The sequence below is a fragment of the Somniosus microcephalus genome, chromosome 21 (assembly GCF_052327205.1).
Source record: "Somniosus microcephalus isolate GS21.2 chromosome 21, FLI_Smic_1.0, whole genome shotgun sequence".
Lineage (NCBI taxonomy): Eukaryota > Metazoa > Chordata > Chondrichthyes > Squaliformes > Somniosidae > Somniosus > Somniosus microcephalus.
This window is the reverse complement of record NC_141007.1, coordinates 51,053,564-51,078,412: the sequence shown is the minus strand read 5'-3', so window position 1 is coordinate 51,078,412 and position 24,849 is coordinate 51,053,564. Positions and strand designations below refer to the sequence as shown.

General features: G+C 40.6%; 1 protein-coding gene across 1 annotated transcript in view; it reads left to right on the top strand.

Annotated features, from left to right (window-relative positions):
• abca5 (ATP-binding cassette, sub-family A (ABC1), member 5) overlaps positions 1–16,806 on the top strand; it is an 89,088-nt gene extending 72,282 nt beyond the window's left edge. The window contains exons 31-38 of the mRNA XM_085963601.1: positions 2,192–2,367; positions 2,605–2,680; positions 4,995–5,089; positions 6,789–6,908; positions 10,483–10,635; positions 11,969–12,048; positions 14,247–14,302; positions 14,748–16,806. Of these exons, the coding sequence (XP_085819727.1) occupies positions 2,192–2,367; positions 2,605–2,680; positions 4,995–5,089; positions 6,789–6,908; positions 10,483–10,635; positions 11,969–12,048; positions 14,247–14,302; positions 14,748–14,849 (858 nt within the window). The 3' untranslated portion in view covers positions 14,850–16,806. The remainder of the gene's footprint in view (positions 1–2,191; positions 2,368–2,604; positions 2,681–4,994; positions 5,090–6,788; positions 6,909–10,482; positions 10,636–11,968; positions 12,049–14,246; positions 14,303–14,747) is intronic.
• The last annotated feature ends 8,043 nt before the right edge of the window (positions 16,807–24,849 follow it).

Here is a 24,849-nt window from a genome sequence, read left to right as displayed (position 1 = left end):
GCAGTCCTCCAGTCCTTTGGCACAACTTCCATGTCCAAGGCTGTTTGAAATATTGTAGTCAGAGTCTCTGCTATTTTCTCTCTAACTTACTTCAGTATGCTTCGATGCTATCTATCGGGGCCTTTTCCACTTTGAGTTCCACCAACTTGTTTATACTAATTCCTTATCTATTTTTATCTTCTCTAACTACACCTCCTCTTGTACCATTTCATTCCCACTATCACTCTCTTCTATGAAATTCAACACAACATAATTTAATGTTTCCACATTCCTAATCCTTCCATGAGAAGATTTTCTTTTTATCTCTAATTGGACCTGCCCATATTTTTACTTTAGTGTTTATAAAATGCTTTACTATTTCCCTTTGTATTCCTGTCAGTCTTTCTTCTTACCCCTTCTTAGACTTTCTAACCTCCTTTGTTGATTCCTCTCTCTCTTTGATACTTTGCTTGATTTCCTTTTCTATTAGCCCTCAATTTATCATATCCCCCTCTTTCAAGTATCAATTTAAGCTTCTGCTGTAAACCTTTTACTTGTGGGAATATGTCTAATCTGTATTCTGATCATTGTTTGAAATTTTCTGACGTTTGTCCATTGTCTTCTGTGCCAGTCTTTCTATCTAATTTATCTGGGCTTAATCCAATTTCATCTTGTTAAAATGTGCTTTTTTTCCAGTTGTGTCTTCATCTTTGACTGTTTCATCTCCTTTATAATTTTTATAATGAACCTAATTACGTTATAGTCGCTGTTTGCGAAATGCTGCCCTACCTTTCCATTATCTACTTGCCTAGTTTCATTTCTTGGAACTAGATCCAGCACTGCCCCTTTCCTTATTGGGCTAAAATCTGCAGAACAATTCAGGACCCAATGTAGAAACCCCCTCCTCTTTGCCACTTACACTATGTTTACCCCAATCTATCTTTGGATAATCAGTCACCCATTATTATAATCACCTTGTGTTTAATTTGTCTATATATATATCTATATATCTTTTTCTGTGTTCAGTGAAAAGAAAAGACTTGCATTTATATAGCGCCTTTCATGATCTCAGGACGTCCCAAAGCACTTTACAGCCAATGAAGTGCTTTTGAAGTGTAGTCACTGTAGTCTATAATAAACCCCTAATGGAGTAACAGTTCCCTTGTTATTCCTTAAGGCTAATCAAATTCAGCTTTTTCACAATCCCTATTTCATCCTTGCATTCCAGTGCCGTAATGGAATCATTGATCAATACTGCCACTCCTTTCTTTTCTCTACTTCATCCCTCCTGAAGATGTTGTAACCAGGAGGGTTTAGTTCCCAGTCCTGCTCTAGCCTAGAACAAGTCTTTGTTAATCCTTTTATATTACGACCTGCCATAGCAATTTGGCCCTCTAGCTTACCAATTTTATTCAGAATATTTAATGCACTTAGAGGCAGACATGAGTTATGTGTTTAGCAATCTTACTCCTCCTTTATTACTTTACTGTTTTTCTCTCATTTTTCCTATACCCATGTCCTTTCTGCTTTCCTTTCTGCTTCATCCTGCTTTTCCTTCTTACTCAGCCATATATTAGTCAACCCCCCCACAGCCCTAGCTACTATCCGAGTGTAGATATTGGTCCCAGCCCTGTTTAGGTGAAGCCTGTCCCTCATGCACAAGCCACTACTGTCCCAAAACTGATCCCAGTCCCCAGGAATCTGGTCCCTTCCCTTCTTCATTAACTCATTCTGTATGCAGGGTGACCACCTGTTCAACTGTGCCTTCCAGGAGCCTGTCAGCTTACTGTATGTAACGGAATGTATCCAATTGCTCCACAAGCTCAGAAACTTTGAGCTCGAGGATAAGCAGTCGGATATACTTCGTGGTGTGTGATCATCCCAGATACACAAATCATCTGGGACCGCCTACATCCCACAGGTCCAGCAAATCATTACTTAAGCTGTTCCCCTCCACCCCACCCCCCTCACCAAACACACTAAACTAAACTGTTTTCTATTAAAAGTTTAAATAAAATGAAACACAACAACTTAGTGATTTAACCCATCAAATACAATTTTAGGCCAGTTGCACCTCAAGGCAGAACTTCTGATTGTGAACTCCTCAGTCAACAGATCCTTGCACTTCGCTGGTCTTTCACTGCTCTAACTCATCAGACCTGTGTAGGGCTATGCTGAAGTCACTCATAATTTTAAAATGGTTATTTTGTAGGTATTGATGGGAGACTACTCAACCGAATATTTGCAGAGAGAAAGCTCTCTGGATACAATAGGCTATTGTGCACAGGTGAACCCACTCTGGCCTAAGCTTACTGTACAGGAACACCTTGAGATATACGCTGCTATCAAGGGGCTTAATAAAGAGGATGCAGCAGATGCTATTAAACGGTAAGAAAACATCAGAAGTTCAAGGTAGATCTGTGACTAATTTCAGGAAAAAAATCAACAACAAAAAAAAGTTTTTCAAAAAAGTTTTTGGACATTTCAGCAATATTAAGTTGCATATGAGTTACAAGAAAAGCTGTGAAGGAAGTTGAACCTTTATAAAATTTGTTTCACTTTAAAGTTACTATTCAACATGTTTGAAATCAGGAATAATTTGATCTGTATCTTTATTTTTGGCAGCATTGTAAAAGCACTTGAACTGAAGGAATATCTCCAGAAACCAACAAAGAAAGTCTCCACTGGAATAAAGAGAAAAGTACGTACCAGTGAATTTGTTGTGTCCTATCTCTGTTCATGAACCATGTATTGTACATGTGTACAATGGCAATGTGTGGCGATTGAGGCATCTGGGTTTGGCAGATTGTCCATTCAGCTGCTTTTTTGCACTGCTTTTTGAAACAGTCAGTTGCAATAAATCATTTATCTGTGTTAAATGAGTCAACTAAAATCAGGGAGAAAATGCAGAACACTTTCAGAACAGAACTGTTGCCAATGTCCACATAAATTGCACCACTCAATGGCTTCCTACTGGTGTTTCATTATTGAGTGCTATTTGTCTGATTTATTTTTTTAATTCTTATTAAGGTGACTAATGTCAGTTCTGGGAAATGAAACCATGTCACTTTAAGATCCCAATGTCGACCAGTCTTGGTCTGGTATACCACCAGCATTATGCAGAATAAAGTACTTTCTACTCTTTTTCTCCCCCCCCCAAATATGGTACTGTAACCCCTAGCTCAGAAGACCAACTCATGCTGCATCTATCCTCGTAGGAGTTCTAAATTAAATTACCAATTTGTGTGGAATTTTGGGCATCTGTATGTTGGTTTTACCCACGAGGAACTGCATTGAGACTGTCCAAGCTCATTTCACACAAGAAACTTTCAGCTGGCAGCAAAAGGAGACTTTTCATTCAGTCAGTCAGTCATGGTTGGATTCAGGTCCCAGAAATGAGAAGAGTATTGTATTATCCAGACACTTACCAAAATATACTTTAAAATTCTTGCTTATATTTGCCATCTTTAATTTTTGCATTAAATAAGATTGAGTCCTGGAGTATTGTACACATACTGCTGGCAGCCTTCCAGTATATTGCCCAAGTAGCTAGTCTTTGTGTGAATCTAAACAGTGTCAGCAGACCATTCAACTATGGAGGAGGTATCTTGGCCAAACCTGATCTTGCCCACGACCATTGTTCACAGATGCATATTTTCTCCTTTTCTGGTCCATAAAAATCTGAGGCTGATTCTAGTATCCTCACTGCTGCTGAGTTCCGTTAAGTTGGTACAGACTAGAGATCAAATCTGGGACTTTCTGATCCATACAGCGGTACTACATCATATGGTGCATTTACCCACTTATCCATTGGAGGAATTGGCATTTTTTTAAAAAACCAATTTGTTTTCTATGTTTGTAACTAAAACATGCTAGTAACTATTTATGTTGCAATTTTAATTCTGAACTATATTGAAAAGCAATTCAGATTTTCTATGCTGGTTATCTTTGGTGTGTATGATTAGAGGAATACTCAGCTAGTACTAATGTTTGGTGATTTCGAGCACCTCCAGATTACCCTCCAAGCCAATGAAAAATCTCCACTCCTATATAAATAAATAGTGGGTTAACCTTAGAAACAATGCCACAGGATTGGCTGTAAGTATGAATGGAGACCCAAAATGGTATGTTTCTATTGAAGGTGAAGTAAATGATCAAACAACTTGTTTAAAAAATATATATTTATTAGGGCAGGGACTGAACAATTCAATGTTGTCCTTTTAGTCTCTGGGGCCTGGTTTTGAATCCAGCCCAGGTAAATGAAATGAAAGTCTCCTATCTCTGTGAGTGGTAAGGGGCCTACATTAAATGAATTGGGATGGTCTCAAACAAATTCCTCCGTGGGTATGAACACTAAATTAGCTATCCTGTATGAATTGGCACTAAATTAGCAACCTCACTGAGAGATGTCACCAGAATGCTTGCTTTGGAAATGTAAACAATTGCAAAAGCGGGTACTATTTTGAGGCTGAAGTGAGGACACATTGGTGAGGCAGAGAACTTCTCTAATCGTTTACATGTCAGGCAGCATCTGTGGAGAGAAGAGGGTAGGGTTAATGTTTCAGGTCAATGACCATTTATCAGAACCTGATGAAAGGTCATCAACCTGAAAAGTTAACCCTACCTTCCTCTCGCTGCAGATGCTGTCTGACCTGCTGAGTGTTTCCAGCTTTTTCTGTTTTTATTTCAGATTTCCAGCACCTGTAGTATTTTGCTTTTTGTTCACTCACCATCTGAGACTGGGTATCCAAAATGGGAAAAGTATTTTATTTCCCATGAATGCAAAGGTTTACCCAAATAAACCTATGTAAGGCTCTCCCAACCTTTGCTTCTCCTTACAATGTGTTCTTCAGATAATTATGTGAAATGGTATGCTATTTAGATAGTTGCTATATCTGGCTGAGATCCTAGCTGCATGAATACAGTCGGTTTTATCAGTAGTCTTAGATGTGACTGAATTGTTAGTTAAGCAGTGTGAGCTGTAAATTAACTCCAGTATTTTTTTCATTTTGAAGCTTTGCTTTGCACTGTGCATGTTGGGAAATCCTCGGATTGTATTAATGGATGAGCCATCGACCGGTATGGATCCTAAAGCCAAACAGTTTATGTGGTAAGTGGCAAATTTATTCAACTTCAAATAGGAATACAGTATACTTAGTCAGAAGTAGGCACTGACCATAATAAAGTTTGGTCTGGATATCATTATTTGATGCTTGTTATGAAACATTTTACTACTGGCTGGACTAAACTATGGCTGGATTTATTCTAATTGTAAAGTTGTGAACAGTGGAATCTTGAGAATCAGTTCTGACTTTTTAACCTTAAGACTTTTTTTAAAAATCTATCTCTTTGACTGCCTTTAGTCCTGTTAAACTTGTCCATCTCCTGTTCAGTGTCTTCCTCTTCCCCTTAAAAAGCACTCCGAGATGTTCTACATGATGGACAATATATGAAAGCAGGAGCTGGTGGTTGTTAAAACTTCAACTAAGATACTATAAGCCAAAGCTTTAAGCGTATAGATGAGACAAACTTGTCAAGTGAAATGGGATGTTTTAGTGGGTGTATATTTTTCAGAAATATACAAGTCCTTAGTAATTGGGCGGTTAAATAGCAAATAATGAGAAATATGAGGCTGTGTGGGTACAAAAAATAACAAACGTGGTAGCATAATGAAGCTTATGTCATAAAGTGCAGCAAAAATGTCTTGTCCCAATATATAGTTGTAATCACGAGGGTTTATATAATATCTGGGTGTATAAGCAGATACATGAATTCAAATCCATGATACTAATACTGTACTAGTTTGTAAAGCATGATTAAGATTGTTGAAATATTAAAATTTTAATATTTAATTTGTTAATAAATATTGAAGCACTACAGAGGATTAAAAGAAGAATATGAGTGATGGCAATAGATTTTAGAGCTGCTACATATCCTCGAGTTAGATTATGTCTAAGGGCTTAGTTATTCTCAGTTACACTCAAAATCAAAAACTAAGTACAGGAAACTTTGTGATATCCAGCACCGACGGACATACAAAGTTAATGTTGAAGCATACGGAGGTTTTCATCTCTGTATCTGACAACAAACACTGTTGCTTAGCAACAGCTTCTAAAGAGTCGGCTGCAGCTGCAAGCGTCTCTAGCTGAAGCTGTTGCTATAGCTACAGACCTTGCAGTGCCTGACTGGGGGGAAAAAAAGAACGAGAACTAAAAAAACTTAGAAAACGGCTCCTGATTTTTGCCGTTAGAATCGAGTATTCCGGACATACAACCTCCGGATAAACCAGAGTTTCCTGTATAAACAGCAAATTGTGAATGTGTTTGTACATTGCAACTTGTTACTTTATGGGCTGCAGTGTATGAACTTAGGAACCTCATACCTTTATTTATTAATAAAGCATTTGTCAAGTTTTTTTCTGCCCTGAGCGAGTGCTATATCTGACCATTTAGTGATCAATTAGCAAAGCTTGACAGTTCAGATATTAGTTGGGACTGGGATTTGAACTTGAGCTGTCTGGTAAAGAATACTGTAGTGTTATACAGGTGGAATCATAGGGTCAATTTAAAGCTGGTAGGATTTTTTCTGTATAAAAGCCTTGACCGCTGTCTGGATGAAATAATGGTGTTGTCTTACTGGCGTGTTGGATTCTTAAAGGAAAATTTCCATTATTCTGGAACCAGAAATCCTTTGTCCTAAATCGCAGGCTGACATTTTCCATCCTTGCACAATGTGCTCTGGTGAACATGGAATTTGTAAATAGCCTTAAATATGGCAAATAATAATCAACTTTTGTAATTTGGTTTCAGGAGAGCAATTCGTGCTGCATTTAAGGACAGACAACGCGGTGCCATCCTGACCACACACTATATGGAAGAAGCTGAAGCACTTTGTGATCGAGTTGCTATCATGGTGTCCGGACAGCTGCGGTATTTCCTTTTTGAATATTATGAAATAGTCCTGCAAATCTAGATGAGTGTAAAATATTCATTAAGAAATGTACAGTATTTGGAATCACGAGGTGATCGTTGTAAAAAATCACATCAGTCTTGTGCTCCTTTTACTATAATTTTGGTATTGGTGCCAACCTGATTCCAAAAGTACAGTACGAAATGGGCAAATGTGCATTGGTGCAGTATTTGCACCAACAGTGAGACAACCTGGAAAGGTGTTTTCTCAAGTGGTGTTCACAGAATCCTCACAGTGCAGATAGAGGCCATTTCGGCCCATCGAGCCTGCACCGACACATATCCCACCCTATCCCCGTAACCCCACGTATTTAATCCCCTAACACTAAGGGTCAATTTATCATAGCCAAATCAACCCAAATCAACCTAACCTGCACATCTTTGGACTGTGGGAGGAAACCGGAGCACCCGGAGGAAACCCATGCAGACACAGGGAGAATGTGCAAACTCCACACAGACAGTCGCCCGAGGCCAGATTTGAACCCGGGTCCCTGGCGCTGTGAGGCAACAGTGCTAACCACTATGCCACCGTGCCCCCTGTGATGTTGCACATCAAACCTGCCAAAAATACAATTTTAAAAGTGAAAACTGATGGACTATTATTGTGGTCCATATTTTAATGAAACCTGGGAATTGTAGACCAGTTAGCCTAACATCTGTTGTCAGGAAATTACTAGAGTCTATAATTAAGGATGGAGTGACTGAACACCGTGAAAATTTTCAGCTGATCAGAGAGAGCAAGCATGGATTTGTAAAGGGTAGGTCATGCCTGATGAACCGGATTGAATTTTTTGAAGAGGTGGCTGAAGTAGTGGACAGGGGAATGTCTATGGATGTTATTTATATGGACTTCCAGAAAGCATTCGATAAAGTCCCTCATAAGCAACTGTTAGTTAAAGTTGAAGCTCATGGAATTGAGGGCAAATTATTGACCTGGTTAGGAGATTGGCTGAGTGGCAGGAGACAAAGCGTAGGGATAATAGGCAGGTTGTGACTAGAGGTGTCCCACAGGGATCTGTGTTGGGGCCTCAACTATTCACTGCATTTATTAACAACTTTGATGATGGGATAGAGAGCCATATATCCAAGTTTGCCGATGACACGAAGATGGGCGGCATTGTCAGCAGTGTAAATGGAAGCATAAAATTACAAAGAGATATTAATAGATTAAGTGGGCAAAAATGTGGCAAACTGATTTCAGTACAGGTAGAACATCGCGAATCCGGCAACCTCGGGACCGAGGCCGAGCCGGTTTTTGGGTTTTTCCAGACTTCGGAACGTGTTTCTGATGTTTGAAATCTGGAAACGCCTGAGCCCAGGTTGCGATATTTCTGGACTTCGGACATCAGAAACATGTGCCGAGTCCAGAAATGCCTGGGCCTAGGTTGCGCTTTTGGTAAGCCTCCCTCAGGGTGTCCGGATTCCGGACCCCTGCCACCAATCATCCTGGATTCCGGATTCCGGACGCTCAACCTGTATGTGCAAGTGTGAGGTCATCTACTTTGAACCTAAAAAGGATAGATCAGAGTACTTTCTAAATGGTGAAAAGCTAGAAGCAGTGGAGGTCCAAAGAGACTTGAGGGTCCACGTATATAGATCATTAAAATGTCACGGACAGGTACAAAAAATAATGGCCCTGAAATTGTGGTGTCTGTGACGGCGTACTCTCAGCATATGCTGTCGTATTCCCATTGAAATTCCTCGCAAGTTTCGGATTTCCACATGTGCGAAATCTGGAACTAGTGGCCTGTCATCATATGCGTTGACAGGCCATCCGCGGGGGTCCAACAAAGCAATCGCTGGTGCAGAGTTGGGCTTTTTGCGGCAATTAGCAATTGCCCACGTAAGTCTTACAGATGATGCAAGCAGGATTAGGGCCTGCTTTCATCAGCGTAAGGGGATGTATAAGGCTTAAATTAAACATTTTTATATCCTAAATTATGCACATACAGTTTATGCAAATACTGGCGCAGATTACATTCTTATGTTTAAAATTATCAAGAAATTACATTTTTATTGAGGTTGGTGCAATGAAGGTACCTATACAATTTACAGAAATGGAATTTTATTTATAATTATAGATTTCGGAATTCCATTGCATATCATTAGGGGATTCCTTTCGTAAATGATTGAAATGGAACTCTCCTTTGTCATTGGAGAACTGGGCCCACGTGATCCCAGGTACGCTTCCGAACCGCATACGTCCCTGGGATCCGTGGGCCTTTACGCTGCCCTTCGCCTCGAGGCCTGAGACCGCAACTTTTTGCAGCCTGGGTGCCACGAGGTACTTTTGTAATTGTACTCCGGAGGTACGCCTCCGACTGCAATTTCTAGGCCAATCAAAAAGGCTAATGAATGCTGACCTATATATCTAGAGGACTAGAATAGAAGGGGTTAAAAGTCATGCTGTAGCTATACAAACCCCTGGTTAGATCACACCTGGAGTACTCTTTAGTTCTCAGCACCACTCCTTAGGAAGGATATATTGTCCTTGGAGGGAGGGCAGTGTAGATTTACTAGAATGATACCTGGACTCCAAGGGTTAAATTACAAGGAGAGAGTACACAAACTAAGGTTGTATTCCCTGGAATTTTGAAGATTAAGGGGTGGTTTGATTGAAGTTTTCAAGATATTAAGGTGAACTGATGGGGTAGATAGAGAGAAACTATTTCTACTGGTTGGGGAATCTAGGACTAGGAGACATGGCTTAAAAATTAGAGCCAGACCTTTCAGGAGTGCAGTTTGGAAACATTTCTACGTGCAAAGGGTGGTAGAAGTTTGGAACTCTCTTCCGTAAACGGCAGTTGATGCTGGGTCAATTGTTAATTTAAAATCTGAGATTGATAGATTTCGGTTAACCAAAGGTATTAAGGGATATGGAGTTAGGTCACAGATCAGTCATGATCTAATTGAATGGCGGAACAGGCTCGAGGGGCTAAATGATCTACTCCTGTTCCTATGGCCCTTTGAAGAGAACTGACATCCCATTAACTGTTTTCAGATTTAAAAATCTCACCATAAACTGGTGAGACACTTGTAGTTGGCTTCTGCTGTTTTTATTGCAATTTTGGTGTTAACCTGATATTCCTTATAATAGTTTATGTGCTTTTTTTTTTGCAGTTAATTGCTAAGTCACAAAGACAGCAGCAATGTACAAGATTATACTAGTAACTGTGGGCGGATGACTAATTTAATTTATTGTTTTATGCCAAAAGGAATAGATGGCTCTGCATAAACTTTGTCTATGGTGTGTGGGGTCAGTTAACAGGGCTACAATGGGTTGAAAAAGAAAATATTTGAATAGTTATTTTATTGCTGGGACTGACTGGTTATTGCCTGTTTCTGATGAGTTTAACTGCAGCTGAGACTGACTGAACTCTACCAATTGTTACTTGTCCTAGAATTGAAATGAATCAGGACGTGGGAGGTATGGCTTCGTAGTATAAAAACTGATTCAAATTCAGTGCTAATTGTGCTAAAACTTATACATGACTTAATAATAGACTAAAAGTTGGGTAATCTTTGTCATGAACAGGTGCATTGGCTCCATACAGCACCTGAAGAGCAAGTATGGTGGCGGATATACACTTGAAATGAAACTGAGGGATGAGATGACAGAAATGCAACGAATATCTGACATTCATGATAAAATAATGCAAATCTTTCCACATGCTTCTCGCCAGGAAAGGTAAGGAACAGTATTTAATAGTTAAGTGCTTGCCAAAAGTGTTACTTGCCTTCCTCGTCATTTCCAAATATCTGCTGGTTTTAAGTCTGGCACAAATTCAACTATTTCTGGGTTTTTTAAATTTTAAGTGCAGTGATATGGATTGCAAACTATGTAAATTGTGGATAGTATTAAAACTGCACCATTGAGCAGGTAGTAGTACACTCCCCAAGTTACCTGTCTGAGTTCCATAGATACCAGACACTATTAATTTCTCTAAATTATTACAAGGTAAGCCCTCCCAAAATAATCACAAGGTTGAAATGTTACGTCGCAAGATCTAGAATTATTCATAAATATTAACCGATTCTCCTGTGGCATTGCTTACGGGCATTTACTGATGTTTACTACTGTCAGTTGTGGACTAACTGAGGTTTGCTATCACTGTAATACAGAACATTTACTGAAGGAGTATATCACAAGGTAACAATATGAGCCATCTTATCGATGGTGACAGATGTAGGCTTCAGAGATTTATTTTTAGAACTATTTATTTGCCGCTTCACAAAACTTGCTTAAGATGTAAGCAACTTCGTTCTTCCTTCCCCACACAGATACACTTGTCTTGAGAGATTTGATGGGTTCATTTTGTGACAGTTGCTGGTTTGGTAGCGCAGGAAAAAAAATATTGGTTGGGTTTGTATAGGTTCCTCCTTCATAATTGGTAGCTTTTATTCTGCCTCTCCGATATTAAGCAAATCAGAACGATTAACTGAACAGATGATGGTTATTTAATCAGAAAAGTACGAGACTTTTTTTTTGTACAAAATATATATGAATCCTAGCTGTGTCATACACATTTGGTGTGATGCCCCGATACACAAAGCTTTTAATTGGACAAATAGACTGATCTAGGATGTCATACATCACTTGACAATGCTTGTAATTTGTAAACAATGTCGTGTATATATTTGTGGAGTACCACAACACTGTTAGAGAAAAATATAATGTTATTATGAAACGGAATTACGCAGATTACATTGGCCATGGAGAAGTCTACTTTCAATGATGCTCTCCTTATTTAGAAAGTTTTGCAGAGATAAGTGGTCATGTGGGGGAGAAAAGAAAGGAACAGCAGGGGTGAAGAGTGATAATGTAAAATTGCATATGCGTCCATGCACAATTATTATATGATATAAAACTTGCCATAGTGGAAACTATATTCAATATGATTTTGCTAAAATTCTTACTGAAAATTTTTACCATGAAATGGTAAATTTCCAATTATCGTATTGAAGTTACAACTGTTCTATAGAATTCATTGTTTTTTCCTTCTGAATACTTTGCTTTTTAGTTTTGTTGCAATGATGGCATACAAAATTCCCAAGGATGACGTGAAGTCTCTGTCAAAGGCATTTTCCCAGCTTGAGGAAGGTAAAAACCATATCACTTGTCCTTGAGTATCTGCCACAAATGCACTGTTATATGAAGCAAAGTATATGAAATTGATGCCTTGAGTAACGATGACTTCGTGTGGCCAGTGTGATGCAGTTCAAATACCAAGAATGCTCAGTATTATTTATATCCTGTTCAAAACAGCATAATAGGCTGTCAAAAGTACTTTTAAGAAAGTTAGAAAAGGTGGGGAAGAACATAAGAAATAGGAGCAGGAGTAGGCCATTTGGCCCCTCGAGCCTGCTCCGCCATTCAATAAGATCATGGCTGATCTTCTACCTCAACTCCACTTTCCTGCACTATCCCCATATCCCTCGATTCTCTTAATATCCAAAAATCTATCAGTCTCCGTCTTGAATATACTCAACAACTGAGCCTACACAGCCCTCTGGGGTAGAGAATTCCAAAGATTCACCACCCTCTAAGTGAAGAAATTTCTCCTCGGGTACAGCGGAAGAGCGAACAGGATGGGAGGGAGAAGATTGGGAGATGTGATGGGAAGAGGGGGAATGAGGAAAAAAAAAGAGGTAAGATGAGAGGGGGAGAGCAAGAGGGATGGCAAAAGGAAGCTAATAGTGCAGGGGGTAGAGGTACGTATGGGTGGCAACATTTGCCTCAGAAGGGCTGGACTCGGATTGCAGTTGAGGGGGTGCGGGATAGGGATTTTGCCTCAGCCAAGAGGGCTGAGATCTATTTGTACTTTGGCTTGTGGGGTGGGGCAGAGCACATTTTCTCTCAGCTGGTAGGGGTTGAAGAGGGATTTTTACCTCCGCTCATCAGCTCACCTCAGAGTGGGGTGGGTTGAGACCTGTGTTTTTTCCCTTCGAGGTGGAGGATGCAGGCAGATCATTTTTATCTCTGTGGGCAGGGGTGGGGTTGTTCTAAAGATGGATTTTTGCCTCCAGGACAGATTATAAGAAGCAAATTTGGACTATCTGTGTGTATGATCTAGTGTGAAGTTTCTCTACCAATGATTCTTCTTCAGTCGTTGGAGATCACTTATTCTTGCGGCTTCTGGGTATTCGCTGTTGAGGAGCGGTACAATGGATAACAAAATAAGGGTCGGCTCATTTTCTGCTTCCTTTCACATATTTGCGGTTTCCAGCTTACCAGTCTTGTTTAACAACATTTTCAGATTAATGACTTTATTGTGCATAGGGATTTTACTTAGCACGTCCTGTTGCCATCAAATGGAATTGGTGGTTCTGTCAACAGAGAAGAGGTTCGGAGGGCTTAGTTTTTGCAGGCCTCGTTCATGCCATTCAACTCGCTCTCCAACTGTCCGTTTCATTCATTTTTGAGGGCAAACGACTTGCTTATTTTTTGTCTGAATGGTGCTCTTCCAGATTATAAAAAAAAATGTATAAATTTCTTCCTTGGATGGTTTTAAGGGTATTTTAGATACTTTTATTTGGATGGCCCTGTTACATAACATCATGCTTGTAATACCAACTTTAGGTGCAGTATCTATTGCACAATTTTTAACATAAAATAGATTATACAAGTGGTCCTCATTAGATTGTATGATAGAGGATAGTTCAGTAGCTACAATTTATTATCAGTATAAAAAATCCATAACTTCTAAATGTTCCAGCTGAGTGTCAGCATTGTTCATCAGCTGAAGTAACCACTGTTTTGAGTGATTTCAGGGGAGAAGAGGTTTATTTAGTTTTTAACTCATAGGATTCAGTTTAGTGCCATTGTATCAAAAACCTTTTGTTTCATATGCAATTTGTTTATATTTTCACTTGTGTGAAGCAACACAGTTTTGTTTGCAAAGTTGTCGGCGATACTTAGAATAATAGGAATGCCAATCCCAATTTTTCTAAAGAGAACATTGTTTACAAGGGAAACATTCTCCAGAGATGAGTTTGGACTTTTATGAATAACTTGTATTAGTGAACTTGAAATAGCTGAAACAGACAAGTTATCTGATCTGACATGGTGATGTAATGAAAGGATGCTTCTTGTTGTCGTCTTATTAATCTGCAACACCGCAGACCAACTCCAATGGAGCTCGAATAATTGACTGACTGAATTAGTGATGGTTCAGTGTGGACATCCTAACCCCTGCAAGGCTTTTAGTATTTAATGCAGTGAAACAGGCAACAACAATTGAGCCGTCCATAACTGTGAATTCACGTGCCTAGCAATAATGTGTATTCCTTTGTTTACAGCTAAACACAGTTTTGACATAGAAGAATATAGTTTCTCACAGTCAACACTGGAACAGGTATAGTAAATTTGTCCCTTATTTTATATATACACATGGTTTATGAGATCCACTTTCTTTTTAATTCCTATTTTGACAAGTACTAGAGGAATTATGCACTGTTCTATTTATAACGGAGGTTAAAATGGGGTCCTGAAAACTCGTGAAAATTTACCTTGTTGCTTATGCCTTTGGTCAACTCCTGCTTAGCATTTGATTCCCTCTCCCGAGGTTTTCAGAGTCAACAAGGCTGGCAATTTTCTCTGCTGCTGACAGTCTTTGGCAGACAGGTTGCAAACATCATTTAAATGACAATCTGAGTTGAGACCTGAAAAAACAACTTTCTGTGGAGGAGTGGAAATTACATTGCATTTAAACCCTGGCTTGTCTTAAATGTCTACTGGATATATAATAATAATCCTTGATATATCATGTATAATAATAGCTATCCTTTACATGGCTTTAGGTTTTCATGCAGTTTGCTAAAGAACAAGAAAACAGTGAAGAGGATTATAAAACCTTGGATACAAGCTTTCGATGGCAGCAGCTTCAACAGAATGAATGTTAAAAAGGTTCAGAGTTCTACTGCCTTATAACAGGGAAACCTCAATACAATATTCGGTTGATCTTTATTAAATCGGATTTCCTGATTGCTGAAGCACTGCCTGTAACATTTGGATGAGGATTGAGGCATGTGGTTAGAACAACCTTTTTCGATGTTCCAGAACTAGTATTTATCCACACCAACCGTGGCAGAGACCAGCTGGAAGAGGAGTGCAAAAAAGATAGACGCAGCCACATTTAAAAACTGTGTGTACCTGACAGTGCCTGGTGGAAGTTACTGAAAGTGCTTTTATTTATTTATTTTCATTCGTTCTTTTAAGTGTAGTTAAGATATTCATACGCAAGTATAACTGACAGTAACAAACATGCATGTGTATTGCGCCAGAAATGTCTCTTTAATTTGGTATTGCAGTGTATTTTAATATACAAATCTGCGCTATTTGTACCCCTTACTGCAGCAGTGACTCCCAACAGGGTGCATTGCACACAAAGTTCTCCGCTTTTCTCAATTGCCACTGGCTGCTTTTTAAAACCAGCTCAGACAACAACGAGAAGTTTGTTTTTCTACTTTGCTCAGGCTGCAGTTGACATTTCCAACATAGCACACCACAAGCAAAAAAGGAAAAGTGGTAAAGGCCATAAGCTTTTTACCTGACATGAGTAGATTTGTTTCCAGAGTAATAGCATTGATCACAGGCAACAATATTGTGATTATTTATATTATATATTGTGATTTATTACCTGTGTACATAATACCTTCCAAAAATTCTTGGCTTCAACACAGAAATTATTTTCAAGGTTTAAAAAGGAATGGATATTGGCCTATATTAGACATAAATTCAAGTATTAACAGGTCAAATTTTTAACAATTACTGCTATACTGGATTTCTTCTACACCATATAACTATAAAAAGCAAATCACTCAGCCCCCAACTTTAAAATTGTGCTTTCATAAATTATAATTTGTATGTATTCTTCTGCTTTATAACCAGTATGTAGATGCTTAACCTGTTCAACCCAAAAGTGTAAGAAAAAACCCCACTTTGTGGTGGTTATGTTTATGGCTTCTTAGTCGCATCAATCCATCCACCAGAATCTGCTCTGCAGTGCAATATAGGTGCATAATAATGTTGAGCTGTGTAATGGATAGCAGTACACAATATCTGCTGCAGCATCTAGTTGACTAATCTATGGGCTGTAAAACATCAGGCCAATACTCTCTCCCATCTTTCTTTTCTGTAAGAAGCGCAAGCAGCTGGGTGGTACTGACAGCAAGACGGTGAAATGGTTAACTGTCACAGTCTACCAAAACGGGTACGTTAATACCCCCATTTCCTGTCGGGTTTAAGCAACTAGCCGAACATTTGCTTATGGCACAATATAAATTATTGCCACCATTTCTAAATTGGGGATCTCAATGGAACAAAAAGCATCCTGAAATAACCTTTTTTTAGCATCAGCAATCATATCTGAGTTTGGAGTACTTTGTTAATAAAGACCAACTGGTACATTACAGACCACTAAATGAGATTTTATAATCACTTTGCACTGTGCAACTTGTACACCTTATTTGTTTTTAGGTGTTTTACGCCTTTTGTAATTAGTTTAGAATTTTACCTTTTGAGTGTTAGTGTAAATGAGCAGTGTATTGTGTAACTTTGTTTTTAATTTTATAATTCAGTGTGCAGCTATTGTTTTCTTGCCTATAGCTGCTGGTAAAGATATGAAAAATGTACCAACGTGAAAAAGCAAAGGATTGGAGCCGGAGTACTGCAAAATGGTTGTGAACAATGTGATTAAAGTTATTGCTTCTTAGGAACATTGTGTACCACAACTATCAATTCTTGAAAGATGGTAATATAACGGTTGGAGTTATATTCTTCTAAACTGCTGCAGGCTAATTAATTAATTTTATGTGCATTAAAATAATTGGACCAGACCAATTCTGAGTCTCAAAGCTAGATTGTTGAGTATTTTAGACACGTGTACCTAAAAGTTGGAGCTGAATTTATTTTGATAAGCACCACAGAAACATTTTGGCATTTACATAGCTGAGGATTTTGTGTTGTTTACTTTCCCAAAGTAATTCTCGTCATCGAATTAAATAGTTCAATGTATTTGCTAAGTAACACTGAACATTTTTCACAGGCTATGATTTCATCACAATACATGGCCCCCATGAAAGGTGTAGCAGATTGAAGTTAGACGGGGTTATTGGTGTGATTTTTTTCCCCTCTTCTGTGTTGCTTTCCTCGGGACAGTTTGTATCTATCTGAATAGTTGTGATGGGGTGTCCCAGTGGGTGCAGCAGGATAGATTCTGGGCTCGTGAGTTTTGTCTTCACATGGAGTGGATGGGTTGGTTGGCGAACTAGGCTTTGTTCTAGTTACTAATAGTAAGAGCTCTCGCTGTTTTATTTGTCAGCGTGTTATGATTGTGCTTTTTCTACTTCTGTTTGCTCCTCCTTCTGGTGCCATTATAGTATGTTACCACTATTTGTAGTTTTTTTTTTGGGAGGTTGGTTCTTTGGGTGGTCCCAATTTCAAGTCTAAGTAGCTCTCGCCAGCTGTGGGAAAACACGGTTCCACTGATAAGTCACACTTCTTTTACGAACATGTATACCGTATCCTTAAGTATTAAATTTAGTGTAGAATGTGATGATAAAATGTTGAATTAAGTACAATTTACACCAATACTTATCAAACACAATATGGGTTTAGTTTTGAATGATTTAATTGCAAATTGGTTTGGTTCATGATAATCTACAGTTAATTTTTTCTTTTCAGTGCACTGCATTCAGCTTTTGTTGCAGTTTCTTTAGATGTATCTTTTTTTTCTTCATAAATAGTATGGAATCTCAAAGTATAGAGTTTGGGATGCAATATTTATCATGGTATATACACCCACATAGTTTAGTGCAGGCACCCAGAGTTGGGACATTTATCCCTCTGATCTCTTCAAAGCAATTGCTTTACTTCAAAATATCAAAAACTGTAAAGTCTTCACACTCTGGTAGACAATGGGATCATTTGCTGTAACAATTATATTTATATGCCAATAATCAAAAATGACATATTAATCTTGTCCAAACTGCATATGTTATTTTGATCAGATTGCTTGCATTGAAGGGAACTCTGATGATTAATGATCAGCAGCTTGGTTCTTGCAGTTGGAGTGTTTTTTCCTACACCATTTTGTACTTGCCAAAGGAGCAACCTCCATTTAAACTCTAACTGGTTAAAGTATATAAAATTAATTAAAGATAGATGATTTTTTTTTTGGCATGGTTATTACAAGATGTTACAGGGCAGGTATTACAACAACAGCATGTTATGAAATATTACAGGAGAAGGCATTACAAAACTTGTGTTATAAAATGGGACATCACCAAAGGATGGTATGAAAGTGTGGGATGTTACAAGAGGATACATTACACTTTGGATTAGGAGGCCACACAGAGAAAGAGGGAAATGTGGAGGATCAGTTCTTTATGACGAAATGAGGGACTACACCAGATTATATAACGCAAAGGGTATATCAATAATTATATAGTGCCTTTAACATAGCAAAACATCCCAAGGTGCTTCACAGGACTGTTATCAAAAAATTTGATACCGAACCACATGAAATATTAGGGCGGATGACCAAAAGCTTGGTCAAAGAGGTAGGTTTTCAGAAGCATCTTAAAGGAGATGAGAGGTAGAAAGGTAAGGAGGTGGAGAGGTTTAGGGAGGGAATTCCAGAGCTTAGGGCCTTGGCAGCTGAAGGCATAGCCACCAATGGTGGAGCACTTGAGCATCCCCGATTTTAAGAGGCCAGAATTGGAGGAGCGCAGATATCTTGGAGGGTTGTAGGGCTGGAGGAGATTAGAGATAGGATGGGGGAACGGGGAGGAAAGAACAAAAGGGAAGGTCTGTGATAGGGTGGAAGGTAGGAGAGATTAAATGACAAAAGGGATAATGGTGCAAGGCGAAAGGAGCTGATAATGGGACAAGTAAAGAAACAACTTGTATTTTATACAGTGCCGTCCCAAGGTGCTTCACAGGAGTATTAAAAAAAATTTGACACAATAACATGAGAAATTAGGGCAGGTGACCAAAAGCTTGGTCAAAGAGGTAGGTTTTAAGGAGCGTTGTAAAGGAGGAAAGACTAGTAGAATGCGGGAGGCCAGCCAGGAGTGTGTTGGAACAGTCAAGGCTAGAGGTAACCGGCATGGATGAGGGTTTCAGCAATGGATGAGCTGAGGCAAGGGCGGAAACGGGCGATGTTGAAGTGGAAATAGGCGGTCTTCGTTATGCCGCGGATATGTGGTCGGAAGCTCATTTCAGGGTCAAATATGACTCCAAGGTTGCGAACAGTGTGGTTCAGCCTCAGACAGTAGCCTGGGAAAGGGATGGAGTCAGTGGCTAGGGAACGGAGTTTGTGGCAGGGACCGAAACAATGGCTTCAGTATTCCCAATATTTAATTGGAGAAAATATCTGCTCATCCAGAACTGGATGTCGGTCAAGCAGTCAGACAATTTAGAGACCAGGGAGGGGTTGGGAGAAGTGGTGGTGAGGTCGAGCTGGGTGTCGTCGACGTACATGTGGAAACATGTAGATGAGAAATAAGAGGGGGCCAAAGATAGCTCCTTGGGGGCCATCAGAGGTAATGCTGTGGGAGTGGGAAGAGAAGCCGTTGCAGGTGAGTCTCTGTCTATGATTAGGTAGAAAAGAATGGAACCAGGCGAGTGCAGTCCCACGCAGCTGGACAACGGTGGCGAGGCGTTGGAGGAGGATGGAGTGGTCAACCGTGTCAAAGGCTGCAGACAAGTCAAGAAAGACGAGGAGGGATAGTTTATCTTTGTCACAGTCACAAAGGATGTCATTTGTGACTGCTGAAAGCCGTTTCGGTACTGTGGCAAGGGCGGAAACCTGATTGAATCTCTCCAAACATGGAATTGCGGGAAAGATTGGCACAAATTTGGTAAGTGACAAGTTCAAAGACTTGAGAGGAAGGGGAGGTTGGAGATGGGGCGGTAGTTTGCAAGGATGGACGAGTCAAGGGTTGGTTTTTTGAGAGGTGATGACAGCAGATTTGAAGGAGAGGGGGACAGTACCCGAGGAGAGAGAACCATTAACAATGTCAGCTAACCTGGGAGCCTGAAAAGGAAGTTGGGTGGTCAGCAGTTTGGTGGGAATAGGAAATGGGTCCCATGGACAAGATCGAGAGCAGAGAGAAACTGGAAAAAGATGCGAGTTCAGAGCGAGGGCGGGGGGAACCTTAGAGGAAGTTTTGCCCGGTGGGCTAGGGGAAGGAAGGGAAGTGGCAAAGGCAGCTGAACGGATGGTCTCAATCTTGGAGACACAAAAGTCTGTGAGCTTCTCGCACTTGTTGTCGGAGATGATGGGGTGGAGACGGGAGAGGGGTTTAAAAAGACGGTTAGCAGTGGAAAATAGAAGCCGGTGTTTACCTTTGCATTCCAGAAAGATTCTGGAATAGTGAGCAATTTTGACAGCGAGCAGGACCTGATAATGCTTTATGTGGTTCAGCCAGATCTGGCGGTGAATGGCTAAACCAGTTGTCCGCTATATTCATTCAAGTCTGCGTCCCTTGGACGTAACGGAGCAGAGAGGAGGGCCGTACAACGGAACAAAAGATGGGTCGAGAGGAGGTATAAATGGGAATATCAGAATCATCAGTCACAGCTGGCATCTGAAAAAATGGGGGCAGAGGTTGTGATCTGAAATTGTTAAACTCAATGTTGAGTCCAGAAGGCTGTAAAGTGCCTAAGAGAAAGATGAGGTGCTGTTCCTCGAGCTTACGTTCAGCTTCATTGGAACGGTGTAGGAGGCCGAGGTGGGAGTGGTCCGGAGAATTAAAATGACAGGCGACCGGATGCTCGGACACGCTTAGAGTGAACGGAGATGTTCCGCAAAGCGGTCACCCCATGAGAAGAGCATGCCAGGATCAGCACCAGGCGTATCTAAAAATGAGGTGCCAACCTGGGGAAGCTACAACACAGCACTACATGCATGATTTAGCTAGGGCTAAGTGATCCCACAATCAACGGATCAGATCAAAGCTCTGCAGTCCTACCACATCCAGATGTGAATGGTGGTGGACCATTAAACAACTAACGGGAGGAGGAGACTCCATGAGTATCCCCATCCTCAATGATGGTGGAGCCCAGCACGTGAGTGCAAAAGACAAGGCTCTTCAGCCAGAAATGCCAAGTGTCATCGACAGTACTATCAAGTGACACTTACCAATAACCTGCTCACTGATGCCCAGTTTGGGTTCTGCCACGACCACTCAGCTCCTGACCTCGTTACAGCCTTGGTCCAAACATGGATAAAGGAGCTGAATTCCAGAGGTGAGGTGAGAGTGACAGCCCTTGATATCAAGGCAGCATTTGACTGAGTGTGGTGTCATCAAGGAGCCCCAGTAAAACTGAAGTCAATGAGGGAAAACGCTCCACGGGCTGGATGAGTGCAGCTCCAACAACACGTAAGAAGCTCGACACCATCCAGGACAAAGCAACCCGCTTGATTAGCACCTCATCCACTACCTTAAACAATCACTCCCTCCAGCACCGGCATACCGTGGCTGCAGTATGTACCAACTACAAGATGCATTGCAGCAACTCGCCAAGGCTTCTTCGGCAGCACCTCCCAAACCCACGACCTCTTCCACCTAGAAGCACACGGGCAGCAGGTGTATGGGAACACCACCGCCTCCAAGTCACACACCATCCTGACTTAGAAGTTTATCGCTGATCCTTGATCGTCGCTGGGTCAAAATCCTGGAACTCCCTCCCTAACAGCACTGGGAGTACCTTCACCACACGGACTGCAGCAGTTCAAGGCGGCGGCTCACCCCCATCTTCTTGAGGAAAATAAATGCTGACCTTGCCAGCGACGCCCACATCCCATAAACAATTTTTAAAAAAATCTGCATTTGGTCTCCCCAATGTAGCGGAGACTGCATCGTGAGCTGGGAATACAGCATACCAAATTGAAAGTACAAGTAGTAAATCACTGTTTTACCTGGAAGGAGTGTCTGGGCCCTGGACGGTGGGGAGGAGGTAAAAGGGCAGGTGTTGCATCTCCTGTGCTTGTATGGGGAAGTACCGTGGGCAGGGGAGTGGGCGTTGGGGGTAATAGAGAAGTGAACCAAGGTGTCGCGGAGGGAACGGTCCTTCAGAATGTTGAAAGGGGAGGGGAAGATGTGTTTGGTGGTGGGATCATGCTGGAGGTGGCGGAAATGGCGGAGGATGAGCCATTGAATATGGGCCCTTTGTGAAGTAATGTTGCACTTGAAGGATGATGGTACATTAATATTTTTTGATCACCTGGGCATTGATACAATCAGCAACTAAATGACAGCAGGGTCACTGAAGATTCCAACCACGCACCCCTTTAACTGTTCACTAACTTCATTGTTGCCAAGATAATCAGTGGGCTGGTCTGTGTACAGACTCTTTCAAGAGTGTTTGCAAGTGCAGAAAACAGCCAGCTTTGAAGCACAAACATTTGAAAAGAATTGTGCGCCCTTAATTAGCAGTATCATGACTTGCTGTTGAAAGACTACTTTTGCATCATTGAATTGGTCAACAGCTGATGACTCAGGAAGTCAGCACAATTATTTTTTACCACTTAAACAATTTAATCATTCAAGGACAAATATCAAAGAAAATGTAATATGCTCAAGTACTTGGAAAAACTTGGAGATGTGGCTTAACATTAACATACTTCTCACTTAGTAATCTTTCTATTATATATTTGTAGTCTTACACTACAGATGCAACACTTACAAAAAAAAATTGTAGATAGTGTCAGTTATGCTGGTATCACACAATCTCTGTCGCAATTTTCTGTTGCTGTAACTTGCCTCAGTTCTCCATACTTTGTGCTAGATTCTAACATCGGCCACCTGTCATAAATGGGGTGGTAGCTGCCCAGCAATGACATAGCACCTCATTGGCGCTGGTCGCAACCACCTTCAAAGGGGCCTACTGTAGGGCAGCTGAAGCCCCTTCAATATGCAAATCGAGGTCTGATGATGTACATAGGACCCCAATTGCCAATTTAGGACAGAATGGAGCAGCGAGGGCACTGTGCATGCTCTACAGTTTCAGCAGGTGGTCCAATGAAAGAGGAGCCCAAAAGTAAGATTTATTTCTGTGGGGCTAGAAGGAGCATTCATGCTCCTCCAAGCATAACTTAAGCCAATAAAGGTAGTACTGTTGCTGACTTATTTTTGAGACCTCCCGGGCCTGGCTCCACCGTAGATGCATTGAGGTGACCAGCTCGGATTACGAGAGCCTTAAAGTTTTTTTTATTTACAATTATTTCTCACGGGGCTTATGCTTTGTCCTGTCACCACTGAGGCTTTGCGTTGGTTGGCACGCCCTCCCTGGAACCAATTTCCATCCATTCCTGGGTTTGTTAATTCATTCATAAATTTTCTCTTCCCCTCACCACACCATTTCCTGACACTCTTAGATCTCAGTTGCATGTGCACCCCTTCATTATAGTTTCCAACTGTCAGAACAGGCTCAAGTGTAGTCATCTTGCTACTTCTAGCAATCATATAGACACATTTTAATATGCATTTCTGATTTGGTCTTTATTAATTGCCATTTTTGTTTATCCCTCTCCCTGCCCTATATATCATCAATTCAGGGACATTGATACCAATCTGGTTTGGGTGCAGCATGTCCCTTTCTAAACCCTACTTTCTTAACCATGCATAAATATACCTAACTGTTTCTGTCTGATTTCTTCAAGCCTTTATCTCCTATCCCTGTATTGCCCCCATCTTCATCCCCTCCAGCCCCAGGTTTGCAAACTTGAGCATACCCGATCCAGCTCCAGATCATGGTTTACCTCTTCTGCCAGAACTCTGGGATCATCCTGGAGGGGAAAGATAAGCTCAGCTTCCTTTCCTCCACTGGCAACTGGCTCCTTAAACACCTCTCCACTGCCCCCTTGTGGCTAACGAGTGTGAGAAAATTCATTGCCATGGTAGAGACCAATTGTTAAGCTGCTTCTCCTCCTTTCCCTTGTCCAGCAAGCTAGACAGACCTAAGTCCCTAAGCCCATCTCTCTCCATTTAATAGTTTTTAAAATTGTGAAGAGGTTCTGACAGGAGAGGCTGCCAAATGGAAAATGTAGGCCCAGGTTTGGTAACCCAAAGTAAAAGGTTATCATTTTAAAACACTTTTCAAATCCGGCCCCCTTTGTAACTTTAGCATTCTTTCGAGGGGTGCCGGCCCCTAGTACCTCACCCACCCCAGCAGCGACTACCTGATTTTCCATCCTATCGGATAGCCTAGATACATTCCTAGTGCATGGGTGCTTGCCATTAGGATACAGACAAGGGACCTCATTTTGACCACAAACCTTTGCCTTAATGCAACTACCTTATGTTAGACAGAATCATTATTAGAACTCTGGTTACTGCTGATAACCTCTAAATCACCTACAAATCTATTTCTTTCCCACTATTTGGCAATTATGACATATCCCATATTAATAAATCCCTTAATATTTCTTAACTATCAGACTGCCTAAATACCACCAATAAAATATTTTTATGGCTAATTATTCCTTCATCAATAAGTTTACTCCTCCCTTTTTCCCTTCTCTAAGTTTTACAAGTGCAAATATGTTAGTTTCCAGTATCATCCAGGCAGAAGCGAAGTTTTTGTTGAGGTTATATCATGTCTCCTCATTCTAATTAGTGTCTCTCGTTCCTTGACTTCATTTCTAATATTTTGTATGTTCACATATAACCTTTACAACGGTGACCTTTTTAGACATCTTGGCATCCTTTCCATTTATGTCTTCAGTACTCTTCTCCTTACCCTTAAATGTCAGATTTTTACTCAGTGCTAGCACTTCCACCCCACTTAAGGCACTTTAGGACATAATCTAGGCTGACACTTCAGTGCTGTACTGACAGTGAAACTTTAAACCAAGGTCCCAAATGGCTACAAGAGTTTCCAAGGCATTATTGG